General features: G+C 45.6%; 1 protein-coding gene across 1 annotated transcript in view; it reads right to left on the bottom strand.

Moving 5' to 3' along the window:
* Positions 1–814: 814 nt before the first annotated feature.
* Positions 815–18,189, bottom strand: part of LOC142915370 (uncharacterized) — a 32,446-nt gene continuing 15,071 nt past the window's right edge. The window contains exons 5-11 of the mRNA XM_076061204.1: positions 17,422–17,764; positions 14,791–14,841; positions 7,180–7,330; positions 6,885–7,006; positions 3,787–6,320; positions 3,177–3,290; positions 815–2,311 (exon numbers count right to left, since the gene is read on the bottom strand). Coding sequence (XP_075917319.1) covers positions 1,598–2,311; positions 3,177–3,290; positions 3,787–6,320; positions 6,885–7,006; positions 7,180–7,330; positions 14,791–14,841; positions 17,422–17,764 — 4,029 coding nt within the window. The 3' untranslated portion in view covers positions 815–1,597. The remainder of the gene's footprint in view (positions 2,312–3,176; positions 3,291–3,786; positions 6,321–6,884; positions 7,007–7,179; positions 7,331–14,790; positions 14,842–17,421; positions 17,765–18,189) is intronic.

Raw genomic sequence — 18,189 nt, 5'->3', positions numbered from 1 at the left:
GAATTCAGTGGTAAATGCAATACAACTGTAGAATTCAGTGGTAAATGCAATAAAACTGTAGAATTCAGTGGTGAATGTAATACCACTTTAGAATTCAGTGGTAAATGTAATACTACTGTAGAATTCAGTGGTAAATGCAATACAACTGTAGAATTCAGTGGTAAATACAATAAAACTGTAGAATTCAGTGGTAAATGCAATACTACTGTAGAATTCAGTGGTAAATGCAATACTACTGTAGAATTCAGTGGTAAATGCAATAATACTGTATAATTCAGTGGTAAATGCAATAATACTGTATAATTCAGTGGTAAATGCAATAATACTGTAGAATTCAGTGGTAAATGCAATACTACTGTAGAATTCAGTGGTAAATGCAATAATACTGTATAATTCAGTGGTAAATGCAATAATACTGTATAATTCAGTGGTAAATGCAATAATACTGTATAATTCAGTGGTAAATGCAATAATACAGTAGAATTCAGTGGTAAATGCAATACTACTGTAGAATTCAGTGGTAAATGCAATAAAACTGTATAATTCAGTGGTAAATACAATACTACTGTAGAATTCAGTGGTAAATACAATAAACCTGTAGAACTGCACACGCTCTTGTGTGCCGGTTACCTAACATTTACAAACGGATGCACAGAAAAATAAACATCCCCAATATCTGCATTACCGTATATGTTCAACAGTATGAACATGCAACTCTTTGTCGCTTAATGCAGATACTCTGCAATGGGTATACGGCACAGCGCTCGTACGTGCTGGTTTCTGTATGCACCGACACACAGGGCATAAAACGAAACAGGCTGCATCAAGTGTTTATTCGTATATCAACACGAAACGCATCATTAAACCTCCAAAATGTAAAAAGGGACAAACGCTCCCAACATTTTCTATTGAACACATGAGTACAGTATAACGTAATGGACACATCTTCCATTTTCTTTGGTTCTTTCGGTAAAGTCACCACCACGTAGAATGAGAATAATAAAATAATAAAATAACACGATAAAATTCTCACGACGTTTCGGCCACAACGCAAGCGGCCGTCTTCAGGTGAAAGGAACAGACCCGTCGGGACGACAGAGCTTCAATGAACGTTGTTAAGATTCGTAGCGACTTTTTAGCTGGTTGGGAGAAGTGAGGCACCTTGACAAAGGGGTTTACATATCAAACAGGAGAATTTAGCATTGATATGTAAACCCCTTTGTCAAGGTGCCTCTCTTCTCTAAACCAGCTTAAAAGACGCCTCGAATCTTAACAACGTTCGTTGAAGCTCTGTCGTCCCGACAGGTCTGTTCCTTTCACCTGAAGGCCACTTGTGTTGTGGCCGAAACGTCGTGAGAATTTGTTATTTTATTTTGTTAATTTATTATTTTATTCTCATTCTACGTGGTGGTGACTTTACCGAAATAACCAAAGAAGATGAATCCTTGCAGTCACGAAAGCTTTAAATAGAAACATCTTCCATTCTTTCTTAGCTTTCTTCTTTTATATACGCGAGGGATTTGCCTCTCGAACGGTGGGGTTCACGTCGAAAAATATTTGACGCCTGGCACGCCCTAAGCCCCGCGGTGGGAATAGGCTATTCCTTTTTCACGTCCGTCACATTAAACTTTGGTTTTTGCACCACAGGTTTTGACTTCAGCATCGGTCCAAACGGACCGCTGTCTTCACCTGATGGTTTCCTCTGCTCGTGAATGAGACTGGGACTTCCCGGTGCAGTTCCAGTGGTATTTGAAACTGTGGGAGGCTGATGGAAAGGACTTGCGACCGCGGATTTTGGAGAACTGAGAACGGACTGAATTTGAGACGAGTTAGACGCTGATTTTACATTAAAAGGGTTTCCACTACTTGGTTTAGGACTCACCGGAGGTGGTGACTTGACAGGAAAAACGGCGTTCTTAGTCTCTGAATGACTCGACGCCACACTCACGCTAGATGGCTCGTCATCTTTGAACAAGACGCTTGGGAAACTGACTGGTCTGAATGGTTTCGGCTTCCACTGGTGAACTCGTGGTGGCTCAGTTACAATCACCTTCTTAGGCATGCCAGCACAACTGCCGGATCGGATGGCATCAAGCATGGCCAGACGTGCATCCTCGGGCCTACGCTCTGTACCTGTGGCCCCGTTACCCACAAGGATGACAGGAGGTGGTGGGGCTATGGGGACTGGAGGAGAATGCACAGGTGCAAGCCGTGGCCGCACTGTGGCTGAGTCGCCCGAGTCGGCTTCTCTCAACTGCTGAGACACCAGTTCTTCGTCTTCTGCTGCTGCCGCTGCTGCTGCAGATGGGGTCTATGGAAACCAGAAGACAGTAGAACACAGCAGTCAACGAGACACCAAGACTTGTGCTACCTGGGGTAACAACACTTCAAGTTCAGACAAATCACGCCATTGTTCGATGCCGTGCAAACGTACATCCTCAAGCTCAAAGAAAATTATGTTGAAGGACGTTTTTGTTAATGTATTAATGGGAGCAAGACAAATAGGCCCTAATATGCGTGATTCGTGTAATTTGCAACAGCTGTCAGGTTCACAAAAGTTCCATTATCCACGGCCCTATTCTTCCTATTATCCTCGATTATCCCCGACTTTCTCATTAGTCATTGCGGAATGGCTTCCTATGATCTGAGATTTTTGAAGGTAAGTGTCCCACGCGGGCACATACATCCCTATCGTACAGAAACTTTTAATTAAAAAAATCACTTTGGCCAAAGCAAATGAACGGATGGCACTTGCTTTGTTTATACACTGCATGGGAAATCAAAGACACAAAGACGAGACACACACACACGAGACACAAATATCCCCACCCTCCCCCACCCTGTACAGCTGTCACTGACTCTTGGAGCAAGTGATGTTAGCACGTGCTAATGTTTACACACCGCACCGGGTACTCATTTGAGGCCGAGTCACGTAGAAGGGAAACAATAAAATAATAAAAAACAAAACAATAAAATTCTCACGACGTGAAAACCACACCTGATGATGATTGCTTGTGTTGCAGTCGAAACGTCGTGAGAATTTTATTGTTATTATTCATTGTTTCCCTTCTACGTGGTGGTGACTTTACCGAAAGAACCACGAATGTGAATCCCTGCAGTCACGAAAGCTTTAAATCAAAATTAAATACACAGCTGTCACTTGCATTCCCACTTACTTTTCTCAGTCGTTTCCCTCCTGCGCCTGATGGAACAGCGGCAGAAATGCGAGCATCTCTCTCTGCCTCACTGTCTACAGCTGCCAGCATTGCCTGCAGATGTTCACCCGAAACCTAGAATATAACGGAACAGCGACCAGAACATTTACGGAAATGTTGTACAACGTTTCACGTTAGCAAGGTAAATGTTTAATATAATATTGTTAGCTCTTTCGGTAAAGTCACGTTGAAGGGAAACAATAAAATAATAAAAAAATATATAAAACAATAAAAATTCTCACGACGTTTCGACCATAACACGACCGTTTGTGTTATGGTCGAAACGTCGTGAGAATTTTTATTGTTTTATATATATTTTATTATTTTATTGTTTCCCTTCAACGTGACTTTACCGAAAGAGCTAAGAATATGAATTACTGCAGTCACGAAAGCTTTAAATCAAAATGTTTAAGATAACTTTAATTATACATGTGCAATCATGGTTAACAATGCAGGTTCTACAAATACTTTTTTTTAAATAAACGAATCACATTTAATTTAGGCTAAACACAACATTTTCCATATTTATTACAATATTTTAAATGTGACGATGTAGACAAAGCAGGCTGACCTTTCTCAATGTGCCCACGTTGTCTGTAGACTGAAGCGCTTCCATTAGGGAACCATGTGCATTGTTATCCTTCACAATTGGTGTTTGCACCACAGGTTTTAACTTCAGCATCGGTCCAAACGGACCGCTGTCTTCACCTGATGGTTTCCTCTGCCCGTGAATAAGACTGAGACTTTCCAGTGCAGTTCCAGTGGTATTTAAAACTGTGGGAGGCTGATGGAAAGGACTTGCGTCGGTGGATTTTGGAAAACTGAGAACGGACTGAATTTGAGATGAGTTAGTGGCTGATTTTACATTAAAAGGGTTTCCACTACTTGGTTTAGGACTCACCGGAGGTGGTGACTTGACAGGAAAAACGGCGTTCTTAGACTCTGAATGACTCGACGCTACACTCACGCTAGATGGTTTGTCATTTTTGAACATGACGCTTGGGAAACTGACTGGTCTGAATAGTTTTGGCTTCCATTGATGAACTCGTGGTGCCTCGGTTATAATAATCACCTTCCCCGGGTCACCTGGAGCATTTGGAATGTTGGCATTTTCTTCCGTAGAAAACTGTGGTGGTGGTGGAATCGTGAGCTCATCCTGTTCCCAATTTACCTGAATTGATGGCAAAGCATGTACAGGTGTTGTATTTGTTGTGGTTGTGCCACTGTAAGTTTCATTCGGAGCATCAATGGCCTTGTAGGCTGTTCTCTTGGCAATGGCAGATGCCACGTAGATGCTGGAGGCCCTCCTGCCGGGACGGAAAAATGCATCTTGCTTTGAGCTCGATGGTGGTGGTGGTAGTGGTGGTGGAGATGTGGCAGTGCTGGCAAGTGGCTCGGTGGCAGAGTGTTGCTGAGATATTGCCTCCGTAGTACACTGGAGGGAATGGGACCTCTGGAATGGGCGAGCCACAATTGAGAGCCCTGATAAATGAGGAATCATTGGTGGAGGAATCACTGGTGGGGGAATTAATGGTGGAGGAATCACTGGTGGAGGACTTAATTGTGGAGGAATCACTGGTGGGGGAATCAATGGTGGAGGAATCACTGGTGGGGGAATTAATGGTGGAGGAATCACTGGTGGGGCAATTAATGGTGGAGGAATCACTGGTGGGGGAATCAATGGTGGAGGAATCACTGGTGGGGGAATTAATGGTAGAGGAATCACCGGTGACTGATGTGCTGTATGCTGTTGTGGATTGGTTGTAATGTCACCGATCTTCGCTGTTGAGTAGTATTTCAACGTTTCTTTGATTTCTTTTGTAGCATTGGTTGCAGTAGCATTTTCAGTCTTGCCGGGTTCTGTTTTATAAGCTGGTAGAAGGAATGGGACATCAGCTGTTCCAGGTTTTGGTCTTATGACTGGCTTGGAAGGAACAATTCTGTAAGTGGTCAATCCCACTTTAGGAAGGTAATCTCTGGTGATTTCATTTGTGGACCTCCAACGATCTGAAGGCTGCTTACAGACAGGAAAAACTGGAGAAGATGTTTCAGCAGAATGATTTTGACATTCAACTTCAGGTGCACGTCGCTCTTTTGAAATTGATCGAGTCTTGTGAAAAATTCTGTTTTGCATCGAAGCCCCAGGCTCATTTGACTGGTCCATTACTGGCTGTGAAGTTTCATTTATTTCGGATACTTTTTCACTTTTAGTTAGCCTTGCTTCTGCAATAACCTTGCAAACTTTGTCTGGCTCAACTATTTCTTCTCTAGCGCCGGCAATTTCTTGACGGATTTCCACTGGCTGGATCAATACAGACTCTTCCACGTGCGTCTTGTGTTGGCGTGTTACCAGTTGTTCCGTATGCTGTTCGGATGATGCATCCTGTCGCTCCACAGGTATACTCTTTACTTGCTTGTCCACAGATTTGGCATGCACTACGGGGATTTTCTCCACGTGCGCATTTAGAAAGGTTTCGTTTTTAACGGGCATTTTATCCAGGCACTTTAGACTTCCTCCACCACGCCTTCCTGCCCTGCTTAACTCACTATTGGGTTTGGTGGACGTGTCAGGGAAAGCCACGGGTAACCTTTTACGTCCGGGGTCTTGTTCACCCACGACACAACCAGACGCTTCTGCGGTGGCCCCAGTAAAAGACCCACAAAGGGCAGGTTTGGATTTACGGTCAAGTTGCTGGGCCAAGGCAGATTCCCGAACCTTGGCAAGGAAATCGACTTTCGCTTCATTACCATTCTTTGTCTGAGTAACGGGTGGCTCGGCAGAAACCTGCGGCGCGTTTCCAGCCTCGTTTCCATCGGCTGCTTCCATTCTTTGCACATCATCGCGAGCTTTGAGAAACTGCAAAGGTTTTTCTGAAGGTCCTCTGTTGACATCTGTTGCCACATTGGCATTTGTCTCATCGTTCACGTCGACTTTATCAGTTTTATCGGAGCTGCTGTCCGCAGTGGCTTTCATCACTGTTGAATCTGGAAGGGCTGGTTCTGGCTTTTTAACCGGCTCTACAGTAGAATCAACGTCAGCCTCTGTTTTATTTATTTTTACAGTTTCCACGTTGCGGGGACCACTCTTAGACCTCGAGTCATCATCTGCAAACAAGACAAAAGCATATTTTTTACATAATGTTTAAATCACAAATGCCACACCCCAATTATTCCACGTATTTTTTTTTTAATGGTAATATTATCACTCATTTGCTTTTCGCTCATTGCACGCTTTATGAAACAACACTGAATTTTATCACACGTTAAGTAGTCTTCTTTGGCTCTTTCGGTAAAGTCACCATGTAGAATGAGAATAAAATAATAAAATAAAATAACACAAAAAATTCTCACGACGTTTCGGCCACAACACAAGTGGCCTTCTTCAGGTGAAAGGAACAGGTTTGTTTTGTTCCTTTCACCTGAACAGGTCTGTTCCTTTCACTTGAAGAAGGCCACTTGTGTTGTGGCCGAAACGTCGTGAGATATTTTATTGTGTTATTTTATTTTATCATTTTATTATTTTATTCTCATTCTACGTGGTGACTTTACCGAAAGACCCAAAGAAGATGAATCCTTGCAGTCACGAAAGCTTTAAATCGAAATTGTTAAGTATTGTGCTTCGTTATTCTTATTTCCGCGACTAACCGTTTTGTGTGTGAAAGCGCTCACCCGTCGTCAGCCCTATTTCAAGTTCAGCAATTAACTCGTCCAATTCAGCCGTTGCTGCGGCACCGGCGTCAGCCTGCGCCAGGTCTGACGGGCCTCCTTGCACCGCGTTATCAGCTACGGCCCTGCGCCGACATTAACAGACGGCACAGACCGACGTGGGGAACGTGTTCTTTTAGCGTGACAGGACGCGTGACGTGGCAGCGTTTTCAACGCATCTAAATTAAAATGAAAGGAGTGTGTCGCGTGTAAAAAAAGAGCAAATCTGCCCGAAGAGGAATGGGTTGCGACGCCTTACCCAGCTTGTTGAGATGTGACGCAGAAAGTCTTCTGCGTCTCAGACTTGGCGGTGGGTCCTTGTTCGAGCGTACGGGGCGACGACGCTTCGGGCTGTTGCCTTGTGACATCGGGATCGCCGCCCATTCCAGCACCCTCGTTCAAAGATGTTTCTGCGGCGGTAATCAACGTCCAACGACGTAGATGAACGAGGTCCGTTAAACATTGCGGATATGAACACCGTGACGTACTTCAGAACGTTGAGCAATGTTTTTTATATTCTTGGTTCTTTCGGTAAAGTCACGTTGAAGGGAAACAATAAAATAATAATATATATAAAAAATAAAAAAATGTTTTTATAAATATGTAGTGATTGTAGAATCACTACTGTGTACACACGCACAAGCGTGACGTCACTATGCGGGGGAGCGTCATGACCACGCGGGTCTACACACACGCATGACGTCATCCCGGCTGGAGGCGGGAATGACGTCAGGGCCGGTTCTGGGCTCCGGGAGGCCACGAGGGTGGTGTGAGGCCGTGGCACTCTCTGTGACCCCGGCTGGACAGGTGACTGGGGGCCTAGGAGGCACCTCGGAGGGCACGTGGACAGCAGGGGGGCTTCGAGAGGGTTCTCGAAGGGAGGCGTGGCCGGGGTGGGGCCCGGGCACGCCGAGGCCCATATAAGCAGCCTCCTCACGAGGTTCGAGGCTGCCCGTATCAAGAACGAAGATGCATCGTGAAGACGCCAAGAAGAGTCAAGCCTCCAGTCAGCGGACCTGGCAGTACCCACCTGGCTGGGTCACGCTAGAGTATTTGATAAGTATGTGTTAGCTAGAGTAGGTTGGTGGTCACCACCTTATGTGCAGTGTTATATTACTTACCGTTCTAATAAATCAGCGTTGCCTCCCAAGGAGTCGTGTGTGCACCTAATTCGAACTCACTACATTTGGTGTCAGAAGTTGCGGAAAAATAAATAACGTTAGGTGTTATCCTAGTCAGTGTAATATGTGCACGATTACTACAACTTACCTGCTCACTTTCACACGACGAGGAGGCGAGACGATCATCTTCGGGGCAGCCCCGGGGTTCTGCAGCCTCGGTGAAGGAGGGAGATGGCGCTGCAGGCGGGGCAGCAGCACGCACATCACGTCGCTGCTTCGCCGCCATCGAGACAGAGAGCGACGGAGCTGGAGGAGAGAGGACGCCGCCGCCGCTGCTGCTGCTGCGGGTGCCTGGGCGGGAAATTCGCGCGCGCAGGGTGCACGCGCGGCCGCCATCTTGGCGGGCGGTCGGGACGCGGTTCCCGCCAAAACGCCGCTCCCGCCATTCTCAACGCCTGTGGAGGGAGATCTTGGGCCGTCTTGGTGGCATCCTGTGCTCACCATCCAAGAGTCTTCAAGTTCCACAGTGCAGCCTCCGTTCCTCACGGCCTCTCAGGCGAGTCGTGACACAATGCACCCGGCCCTAAAAACACACTTCACCCATCTTGCGTGCGCCGGGTTGCGATTAGGTGTTTTTTTTTTTACTCGCTGGGTTGCGAAGCGTGTTAGTTGGGTTGGGTGCGTGGTAGATTGACGCGGCGCCCGTGCGTGTGTCTGCTTTGTAACAGTGTTAAGTACGGCGTCAGGATTGTTATCTTAAGGAGCCAGTTAATTATTAATTCGGCTATGTGGGGGGTCTCGGGCTCCGTTAAGATCCAGTGAATTGCCGGGTTAATGATTTGTTGACACTTTGTTTAATTGCCGTTGCGGAGTCGCGATTGTTTTTGCGTATACAGTATGGCGCTTCGCTCGTGAATGTTGTCAATGTGTGACTGCGAAACTTTGCTTGTGAGTGTTAACAATGTATGCTTTGTATGGAGCTTTGTTCGTGATTGTTAATATATAGCTTGTGCCACATTTGTTAACGAAGTGTTGATTGTATGGGATTTTTCTCGAGATCGCGATGTGTGGACTGTGTGTACTGCATAGACTGTCTCTCTGCACTGATACGGGTTGTGACGTACATTGTTGTGATCCTTGTTGCGGATCGTTAAATTGTGATGGTGACATGGTGCCAGTGATTTGGATTGTGCTGCTGGCTGTGGCTAATCTGGGCCAAAGATCCTGACCAGAATGCCCCCCTGTCATTGTTGCGTGTTGACACGAGTGTGGTCCCGTCATGGTGTGGCTGACGGCTTGACCTGACAGCCCGGAGATTGAGACACTCCGTGGCGTGTCTATCCTAGTGGGCAGTTCGCTCACATGACTCGGAGAGTGAGGTCCCGTCATGCTGTGGCTGATGGCTTGACCTGGCGGCCCGGAGATCGAGACACTCTGAGGCGCGTCTGAGACAGTGAGCCAGAGGCTCAGGGAGCTTGTGGTGAGTTGCTCGCTCAGCTCGGTTGGTACAGCTAAATGCTGCAATGCGAGGCTTGGAGAGAGGGGTTGGTGTGTCCTCTCAACCCGGTTGGGACAGCTGATTGCTGCAATGCGAGTCCTGGAGAGAGGTGTTCTTGTGTCTTCTCAGCTCGGTCGGAACAGCTACATGCTGCGATGCGAGTCTTGGAGAGAGACTGGGTTATAATTCCCCCAATACGGCCGACACGTGCGCGTCGGAAAGGCGGGGGGTGCTACCGAGTGGCATGAGATGTCTGGGTTGGCCTTCAAGGGAGGGCTTCTGAGTTGTGCGAGCGCGGAAAACGCGCGTGGGGCCGCCATTTTGTGCGAGCGCGGTAAACCGCAGGGGATGCGGCTCGTGCATGCGGCCGCCATTTTGTGCGTGCATGGGTATTTGTGTGAACCATTTCTGGGCAAGAGCAGACATTTTTTTTGTCACGTCGATTTAACATTTTTTTTTACAAAAAATGTAGATACTGAGGCAACGCTGAAGTGCGACTTCTTTGCCCAGTACATGGGTCAACCTGGAAGCATGACTTCCTTGACCCGGGATGTTGTACAACATCCAACGGTTGTACCTTTGGTTGCAGCATACTGGCTCGACCTTGAAGAGTGACTTCCTTGAGCCAGTACATGGGTCGACCCTGAAGTGCGACTTCTTGACCTGGGACGTAGGGAGACGTCCGGAATGTTAAGTGGTGTTTGTAGGTGGGTGTTAGACTTTCGGTCTTCGCCCTATTGCCACCTGTGGGGTGGAACGGTAACAGGGCGGTGTGAGACCCTGCCATCTATGGGGTGGTTGTGTGGTTTTTGTTTGATTTACCGGTGTTGGTTGTGCATCCAACGCATCGGAATCTATGTATTTTTGTTTTTATTTCTTCCGCCGGGCGGAATACGATCATCTCCACTTCCCTGGGCCGGGTGGCTGTCGTGTCCGACGAGCTGAGGCGTGGGCTTGTGGTGCTGTGCCTCAGGAGGTGGTTTCTCCTTGTCACAGGATTCCTGCACCTGCCGCCCTTGGAGTCGCCGGTTATGCTGACCGGATGTGGACTTGAAGGGGAGAGTGGAGCGCCCGTACGTCACTCCTGCTCATCCTGTTGCCCAACTTCTGGGGAGGGGCCGTGCCCTTTTTGGGCCTTTTTCAAGTTCCCCCAGGACCTCCAGGGAGAGCGTGCTCGCCTCCCCTGGAGGCTCGGCCACGCGAATTCGTTTGAAGACTGGCCGCTGTCCATGACTCTCACACCTTGTTGATTGCCTACACCGTTGTCAAGCAGCCACATTCATATGTTGGTGCATGCGTACAAATTCACACGGATGGGCTGTGCTAAGGGATAAGTGGGTTGACCAGTTCTTTTGGTGTACATGTTGTTGTTGGTTCCCCTCATTCCATACATTCTTCCCTTCCCCTCCTCTCGGTGTGTGTACATATGTTTCTCGGGGTGATTATTGTCGGTCGCCGGTTGTTTGTTGACGTTGTTGTTGGAGGCACACTGTTTTTTTTCTGTATTGTCACAGCCGAGACGGCTGGTTTTTTTACATGGGGGAGGGTGATGTAGTGATTGTAGAATCACTACTGTGTACACACGCACAAGCGTGACGTCACTATGCGGGGGAGCGTCATGACCACGCGGGTCTACACACACGCATGACGTCATCCCGGCTGGAGGCGGGAATGACGTCAGGGCCGGTTCTGGGCTCCGGGAGGCCACGAGGGTGGTGTGAGGCCGTGGCACTCTCTGTGACCCCGGCTGGACACGTGACTGGGGGCCTAGGAGGCACCTCGGAGGGCACGTGGACAGCAGGGGGGCTTCGAGAGGGTTCTCGAAGGGAGGCGTGGCCGGGGTGGGGCCCGGGCACGCCGAGGCCCATATAAGCAGCCTCCTCACGAGGTTCGAGGCTGCCCGTATCAAGAACGAAGATGCATCGTGAAGACGCCAAGAAGAGTCAAGCCTCCAGTCAGCGGACCTGGCAGTAGCCCACCTCGCTGGGTCACGCTAGAGTATTTGAGAAGTATGTGTTAGCTAGAGTAGGTTGGTGGTCACCACCTTATGTGCAGTGTTATATTACTTACCGTTCTAATAAATCAGCGCTGCCTCCCAAGGAGTCGTGTGTGCACCTAATTCGAACTCACTACAAATACACTGTTTAAAAATAAATAAATTTATGCAAACCGACACACCTGATGACGACCGTTTGTGTTATGGTCGAAACGTCGTGAGAATTGTTTTTATTGTTTTATATATATTTTATTATTTTATTGTTTCACTTCAACGTGACTTTACCAAAAGAACTAAGAATATGAATTACTGCAGTCACGAAAGCTTTAAATCTAAATTTAATGTTTTTTATTTTTTTCAACGAGTGACGTGAATCCATTTTCTCGGACAAAATCGTTAAAGTTCGCGCAAACTATCACGCTGTGTAAGAGCACTTGGGGGGTGAAAAAAAAATCGGGTTCTTTTCATTTACGTCTTCAACACCACAAAGATGTCTTATTAAAATCCACAAAACGCAAAGCGTAGAGTAATTTTTGAACGCGGACGAATGGCACTCTTTCGCCGTGCTGTTCGGCATTTCCACGAGCAAGCAATTTGCAAACCAACGGATTTTCTCCGACGTGAACGTGTCATCAGTGCGCGGGTTGCTTCGAATAAAGGCAAACAGCGGGGCAGCGTTTACACTATGAGACCTCCTTTGCCAGGAACAAGATATAGCAATAGGTTTTACCCTTTTAACTGGCACAAAAAACTGACACCTGTATTCAAGGCATCGTGTCTGCAATAACCACAACACAAGCAGTCAAAATGCAAACAAAAAAGAAAACTCTGAAAATAATATTGGCACTGTCCTTGAAGTTGATTGGTCCACACCCGAGACGGCTTTCTTTAGAGCCTAGTCTCCACTAGTATTGTACGCCTTTTGGCGTCTTCTGGTCCAACACCAGTGGAGACTAGGCTCTAAGAAAAGCCGTCTCAGGTGTGGACCAATCAAATTCAAGGACAGTGCCAATATTATTATCAGAGTTGTCTTTTTGTTTGCATTTTGACTGCTTGTGTTGTGGTTATTGTAAACATGATGCCTTGAATAAAGGTGTCAGTTTTTTGTGCCCGTTAAAAGGGTAAAACCTATTTCTATAGCGAGGCAGTATTTATACTGCGAGGCCGTGGGGCTCCATGAATGAGGAGGCATAAAAGGCGTTCCCATTGTGATCTCAGGGCATCTGCTCTGGGGGTTTCGTGTGAAGTTTTTGTTCAACAAAAAGAGCTTTTGGCCAAGTGTGCTGTACAACAACCAGAATAAACACCGTGGCCAATGATGACATCTGGTCACCGTTACATTGCATTTATGGCTTTTATTTTGGTGATTTCGAAAAGTTTTTTTTGGTTTTGGCCATGTTTTTGTTTATTGTAGTACGGAGTTAGACTGATGGCCTTAATCTAAGTTGTCTTGTGGTTGTTGTTGTTTGACTTGCATCCCACTGGGATTTTTGCACACAGCGTTGGTGGTGTACGGTGCTATTTCAGGAATATTTTGATGTTTTTTTCCTGGATTTTCTGTTTGCAAAGTCACACACAAAGTCACTTTAAGATGTTTTCTTGTTCATGTTTTTGTTTGTTGCGGTTGCACCCGATTCAAGAGCCGGATGGCTCACAGGGCTATACCACATAAATGAAACTATGGAACTAAATGAACTATGGAGAACAGACTTGCTGAAATGTACAAATTGTGCATGAAAAGAGTCAACTTACACGAACGGTAAGCAAAAGTACGAGTCCAACATTGGCAGAAGAAATTGCTTGTGAGTTTTTTTGACGTAATAAACATCAACTTGTATGCGCATTTGAAATTTAAATTTGTGCAAGCTTTCAGAATTTACGTGTATTTTAAATCAATAATGCTTCCATCAAAAGCGCAATTGATTAGCACCTCACATTATCACGTCTGGCTACGTACGGTGCGAAATAATTGCAACATACATACATTAAATATTGTTTGGATTCAAACAGAACGTCACGTTAATGTCAATCACGTATGGCTACGTACGGTGTGAAATAATTTCAACATACATAGATTAAATATTGTTTGGATTCAAACAGAACGTCACGTTAATGTCAATCACGTCTGGCTACGTACGGTGTGAAATAATTGCAACATACATACATTAAATATTGTTTGGATTCAAACAGAACGTCACGTTAATGTCAATCACGTCTGGCTACGTACGGTGTGAAATAATTTCTACATACATACGTTAAATATTGTTTGGATTCAAACAGAACGTCACGTTAATGTCAAACATACAATGCTTGACCTGTTTGTCCATTGGAAATCCAAATTCCAGTTTTACAAAACATCATCAACAACCAAACAATAAGGTAATGGTGTCGTTTAGAACATAGGTAGCCAATGAAATAAAAAATAGAGCACTTGGTGGAGTATCCAAGAGCTTTCATTCCGAAATCTATAACGTACACTCACACTACCACTTTAAACGAGTTGAATATGTTACGTTACAAGCACCACAACTGCCCTTTAAACAAAGATTCACAGCTCAAACACAGGTTGAAAACATAACATACGTACGTGTTCAACATATGTATGAGCAGTTGTGTAAGATGATATACCTTATGAGATTCCACAAGAGATGTTTGACAGCCAGTTATATGTGCCAGCCAAATAAAAGATTTTAAAAAAATCCAATTGGTTGTCCTTGTTAAAGAGCCGCTGAGCTCAATTGGCTTTGCCAGCTGGAATAAAGTTAGTCTGAAATTGCATGGAACATATGTAAATTAATAATAATATGTAAATCACTAATTCGAATGTTTTTTTTGTTGGTATTTTGGCAGGCTGTTTGCTCCACAGCCTGTCAACATTTTCGTGGAAAAATGAGGACCGGGAAGGTTAAAGGACTTTCAAAAGATCCTTCAATTAATCCACACACTTTCAAAGGAAATGGTGCCCCTGCTGCAAGGTTATGCAGTTGTTTTACCTTGTAAGCATTATTCTGCAGTATGAAAGTCAATTTTATATCTGAATTATGCCCTAAAAAAACTCTTAATAAATAACATATTTTATCAAAGTAGCGTAATAATTAGCCAATTGTCGGAACACGATTACAATTTTGATCACAAGATATCTAAATGAACAACCATTTAAAGAAACAGTTTATTGGATTAAAATTACTTCTGGCCTCCATACTGCTTATACAGAGCCATCTATTCCAATGAAGCTGTGCATTTTACAATATTTACCTTCTTCATTTTCATCCTTTAACGGTAAGCGCCCAGAACTTTGAGCGGAGGCTGAGAAACACAAAACAACATTTCCATACATGTGAATGCCATTCATTAGCATCAGCACATTTGACTTACCCATAACCGGTCAAGTGAATTCTTTAAGGTTCAAACAGCAGCTGGCTGTTAATATAAAACATGTTCGTCACATGCATGCACGCACACACACATACACATAAGTACTCACATACACTCACTCACAATCACATATATACATATACACACTATGTACATGCTCACTGGACCAACTTGCTCACTGATTGGATGACTGTTGGATTGTGATGCCACCTGACTAACAAGAACACAACTGACAGCATGCAACTCCCATCACAACACATTGCACGGTACGATGCCATAGTGCGGCACATTTCTGTGTAATCTATCACAACAAGACAAGATTTCATCCATATAGTAATAGGTTTTACCCTTTTAACTGGCACAAAAAACTGACACCTTTATTCAAGGCATCATGTTTGCAATAACCACAACACAAGCAGTCAAAATGCAAACAAAAAGACAACTCTGATAATAATATCAGTTGTCTTTTTGTTTGTTGTGGTTATTGCAAACACGATGCCTTGAATAAAGGTTTCAGTTTTTTGTGCCAGTTAAAAGGGTAAAACCTATTTCTTGTTACTGGCAAAGGAGGTCTCATAATGTAAAATATTTCATCCCTTTTACTGGCCATCTGTGAAAATGAGCTTCACAGTTCATCAGATTTCTCCAGTCTAAATAAAGATTCTGATGGCACCCCAAAATTGCAAAATGTCTCTCTTCACAATAATAAAAAAAATAATTTCGTTTGGTCGATGAACAATTCATCCCGGCCAAATCTCTTAAACATAATTCACTATTGCTTCGCGAGGACATTAAACCCCGGAAACATTACTGGGTTAGGCACTTTAACATTCCACGACTTCAACCCTTCATTAAGCGTAACAATGATGATACATTCTGTGTTGATGTCCTCAAAAATAAGTCGCCAATTAAATATTTCACCTTGTCATCATATTACAAACGGTGCTTTGACTGACGACAGACATCGTGGGGCTCATAGACTCTTTGTGTTTCTTCGGTAAAGTCACGACGTAGGTAAAATAAAATAAATAAAACAACTACATTAAATCACGACGTTTCGGGGGCAACACCAAGCTTCCGTCTTCATGGGGAAACCGTCACGGCAAAATTGCTGCATCAACTCGATACATAAATTCAGGTGGAAACCGTCACGGCAACATTGCCGCATCAACTTGATACAGAAATTCAGGTGGAAACTATCACGGTAATATTGCTGCATCAACTTGATACAGAAATTCAGGTGGAAATCGTCACGGCAACATTGCTGCATCAACTTGATACAGAAATTCAGGTGGACACAGGTCACGGCAAAATTGCTGCATCAACTCGATACAGAAATTCAGGTGGAAACCGTCACGGTAAAATTGCTGCATCAACTTGATACAGAAATTCAGGTGGAAACCATCACGGTAAAATTTCTGCCTCAACTTCATACAGAAATTCAGGTGGAAATCGTCACGGTAAAATTGCTTGATACAGCTGTGACGGTTTCCACCTGAAGAAGGGAGCTTGGTGTTGCCTCCGAAACGTCGTGATTTAATTTAGTTGTTTTATCATTTATTTGTTTTTTAACTACGTCGTTACTTTGCTGAAAAAAACACAGAGTGTGGTGAATCCTTGCAGTCACGAAAGCTTCAAATCTGGAAATAGTGGGGCTCACAAGGTAAATGTGTAGCAGCAGAGGTCTTGTTGAAAGAAGACAGTTGAAGCCAAACAAAACCGCATGCACGATTGGAACGTGTTCGCTTACCGTCTCCCCTGTGTAAACATGATGTTGACAAATCGGCTAGGTGATGATACTGTGTAGGAACCTCCTGGTTACTACACCACCAGCCCACAGGAGATTATTATTGTGTCAGTCTGTCGCGCATCCAAACATGGGAGGGGTGGGGCTGGGTGGGGAGGGGAGGGTGGGGAGGGGCTGGTGGGGAGGGGCTGGGTGGGGAGGGGAGGGTGGGGAGGGGCTGGGTGGGGAGGGGCTGCGTGGGGGGTGGGGCTGGCTGGGGAGGGGCTGGTCACCCCGTGGTGCCCTTATAAAACTCAACGTTTAACCTACTCACGCCGGCTTGTGCCTGCCCTCAAAGTCGGGCATATTTACGGAACACACCACGTGGTGGTGCCGCCGTTGACCCTGGCCATTGACCGAGCAACCCAACAACGTTCCTACCAGCTCCTCCCTCCGCAGGAGAATGTGTTTAAGTTTAGGTATTGTGCCTAAGCAGTTCACTGCACTAAAAGCAATGGAATTTCACTTTTTGCTCCCCGAGATGCTTGCAGGTTGTTACCAAGACGAAACGAACAGAAGCTTTTTTTAGACATACTTTTTCGCTTAAATCAAAACGTTTGCCCGATGGCACAGCTTAAATTCCCGCATTTTGAACAGGGCCAAAAAGAGCCGCTCCGTCGTAAAAAAAAAAAATCGGCCTTGAATCGATAGAACTATAAAGGGCACTTGATAAAAATAAAAAAAATGGAAAATGTGAGCACGTGAGAGCCCTCTCTCTCTCTCACGTGCGGAGCTGCTCCGCCTTCGACGCTCGTTCTCCACGCCAGGCTGCACAGGAGGAGTGGATCCAGGCTGCGACAACAACAACAACGCCGCCGGCCGCGCCTGTTCTGGGGCAGATCTCGGAAGCGGAGGCGGCGGCTCGGGGCCGGCAGCCTGCGTACCCCGGGCGGTGGTGGATGGGGGGGGAGGAGGAGGAGGAGGCGCACGGGGCTTGGTGCGACGCCGCAGCGTGCCGAGCGGCGACGTGGCTCCAGCGGCCCGGGTCGAAGGCGAGGCCAACGGTGCGGGAGGGGGTGACCGGCTTCTTCCGGTCTCCTGTGCGAGGCGCGGCTGGCCTGGAGGGCTCTGAGCAGGAAACACAAGGTTTACATCGTTAGACCTCCTTTGCCAGTAGCCAAAATGTAATAATAATAGGGGGTTTTTCAACCTTTTTTCTGGCAACAAAACTGAAACCTTTTACATTATGAGACCTCCTTTGCAGAAACAAGATATAGGAATAGGTTTTACCCTTTTAGTACGCCTTTTGGCGTCTTCTGGTCCAACACCAGTGGAGACTAGGCTCTAAGAAAAGCCGTCTCGGGTGTGGACCAATCAAATTCAAGGACAGTGCCAATATTATTATTATTTTCAGAGTTGTCTTTTTTGTTTGCATTTTGACTGCTTGTGTTGTGGTTATTGCAAACATGATGCCTTGAATAAAGGTGTCAGTTTTTGTGCCAGTCAAAAGGGTAAAACCTATTACTATATCTTGTTACAAACATGTCTCCGTG

Source organism: Petromyzon marinus, unplaced genomic scaffold, assembly GCF_048934315.1.
Source record: "Petromyzon marinus isolate PM22_M1 ecotype Great Lakes invasive population unplaced genomic scaffold, UKy_Petmar_22M1.pri1.0 PM_G_Scaffold_30, whole genome shotgun sequence".
In the NCBI taxonomy this organism is placed as follows: Eukaryota; Metazoa; Chordata; class Hyperoartia; order Petromyzontiformes; family Petromyzontidae; genus Petromyzon; species Petromyzon marinus.
The sequence above is the reverse complement of the archived record's forward strand: the minus strand, read 5'-3'. Positions and strand labels throughout refer to the sequence as shown.